Consider the following 2,508-nt stretch of genomic DNA (forward strand, 5'->3'; position numbering starts at 1 on the left):
TACCAGCAGCTCCAGCAGAATCCGTACCAGCAACACCAGCAGAATCCATACCAGCAACACCAGCAGAATCAGTACCAGCAGCTCCAGCAAATTCAGTACCAGCAGCATCAGTCAGAGCAGGAGCAGCTAGAACCTACTCCTCTCAGACATGCAAATTTACAGCAGACAGGGGTTGAACAGAGGAATGCAGTTTATAAGAGACCAGTCCTGTAAGGCATGATATATAGGCTCCATCAATGTGTCAGATACTAAATTTTGACGCCTCCGGACCCCTCGACAGATCGTGTCAGCCTGATGGAACAAGACCTTCTATTTAGTGGATCTGTGGCCAATCTTTACCCGTTGACTGCCAATATCACCACTGCCCTTGTCTCACCATTCACCAAGGCGAGTACAGTGTGGTTAAAATACCCATCAATACATCACATTTTCTTTTTTTTTACAGCTTCACAAGCATTCTTTTAATCTATGGCTCCCAAGTTTCAGCATCTGTGTGCAACTGGGTAAAAGTTGGAACACAGTGTGCCATCTGACATGTTTCTGCACTGCTGCCCTTGTCTCCACTTTCTGCTCTTGCTGACTTGTGATATTTGGTTGAGATACTGGTTGAAAACCCAATTATCTTCCTTACTGGCTCCACCATTGTGTGAGTATCTGAGCTAATAGATGGTCTACCTGTGTCCTGTAATGGGTTAGCTTCAGAGTGAGTTAACTCCTATGGGGGTTGGGCCACCACTGACCACCTGCACCACTTCCTATTAAGACTTAAAAGATCCAATAGATGATTATAGATATAAATTGGAATTGTTTGGCTCAGCATGTTTTAGCTAATCATTATGCAAATGATCATAGCTCACTGGCTGTTGGTACCGAGTCAACATGAGTGAGTGTTGTACTGAATGTAGTTGTCTGATATCTAATTCTGTCTGCAGGTAACTAAGTAGATGCCATCATGGGGCATGTTGAGCCTCATCTGATGCTTCTTCCTCTGCAGCTGTGAGTTGGCAGAAGGCTGGAGGTCCACCTCAAATATTCCACCTCACTCCCAACACAGGTGAATCAGTATGCACTTCTCCTGCAAAGAGGAAAGCATGAGACCTGTATATAAGGGAAGGTATTCAAAGTATGGATGGAAACATTTGCTGAAGGAGAGATATAACATCATATAGGATTGAGAGTGATGTTAGTTGATCAGCAGATGTGCATGAGAACAAGAAGCTGGACAGGTGAGATGGAACTTTTCCTCCAGTTATCAAGGAGTTATAACTTCTTGTGAGCTTTTTCAGTCCCCAGCATTACACACGGGAAGATATCACTAAAATGAAGGGTAGTCTTTGAAGGCCAGTTCAATATGTCAAGTAGTTCTAATCTGTTCCCAACTCTGATTTCACATCTTAAATTTCACGTTTGAAATTCATGATTTCATTGGAAATCTCAGAAAATTTATGCTCGGCTGAATTAGACGTAAACCATCATCAAATATGCAACACAAAAGTCAGAATTTCCCATGTTCTAGGAAGTTAGAGGAAGTCTTCTCTGTCTTTTCCAGCTTGGCTTATGGCTGTCATGGAGCTCTGCTGGATTGGCATCTTTCCATTTGTCTTCTCTATCTTCTTCCATAGAATAGGGAACGTAGTATTCTACATTGACTAAAATATGCTATTTTCAAACAACTAAATATAATCAGAGAAAAAAACAAAAGGAAACAATAGAACAAGAATATTGTTGAAAAGAGAAATGTGTTGCTAATATTTTTTGGTTTGCACTCATCAGGAAAAATGCAAATTTCAAACACAGCAATTTATACTAAAAGAGATGAGGGTGCAGATTGACAGACAAATTAACATTGATTGGCTGAAATGTCATCGTGGAAAAAGCAATGAGGCTCCCCAAGCTCCCAGGCAAATCAAAATGGCACAAGGGTTCACTATCTCCCTTTTGTTCGCTCAGAACCAGTCCTTGAAAATATCAGTTCTAGCAAATGTAAGTGAGCCATGTGACAAGTTCGACTGATTAACTTGAATTAGTTGCTGGGTAGCTATTTCCCATTGCTTTCGCCATTTAATCCTTCATTTCCTGTTTTAATCCTTTATACTTCATCACAGATGTATCAACAATCATTCTCTTTGGGGCATGTATTGAAGGTGTGGTACTCAGAGACAAGTAAGTAGATATTATTCATTGTTGATAAAATAAGCAAAGGAACTGAATGTATTTTCAGCTTCATCCTCTTTGTTGGCACTTTTCCTATTTAATCCCTTCTAAACTGTGCAGCACACCATAGTTATAGATTAAGTCATGACTCCATCATGTTTGACAGGTGCATTCCCCTGTGTGTGATTTTGGAATCAGAGGTAGGGAAGCAATTGCTACAACTGGACCACAAAAGAACAGGCAAAATATAATAGATTCAGAGATAGTAGGAACTGCCGATGCTGGAGAATCTGCGATAACAAGGTGTACAGCTGGATGAACATAGCAGGCCAAGCAGCATCAGAGGAGCAGGAA

General features: G+C 41.0%; 1 protein-coding gene across 1 annotated transcript in view; it reads left to right on the top strand.

Annotated features, from left to right (window-relative positions):
* LOC109911932 (solute carrier family 12 member 5-like) overlaps nt 1-2,508 on the top strand; it is a 328,602-nt gene that overhangs the window by 274,120 nt on the left and 51,974 nt on the right. Inside the window, 1 exon segment of the mRNA XM_048608592.1 lies at nt 2,106-2,183. Coding sequence (XP_048464549.1) covers nt 2,106-2,183 — 78 coding nt within the window.

The sequence above is a fragment of the Rhincodon typus genome, chromosome 19, assembly GCF_021869965.1.
Source record: "Rhincodon typus isolate 14 chromosome 19, sRhiTyp1.1, whole genome shotgun sequence".
Lineage (NCBI taxonomy): Eukaryota > Metazoa > Chordata > Chondrichthyes > Orectolobiformes > Rhincodontidae > Rhincodon > Rhincodon typus.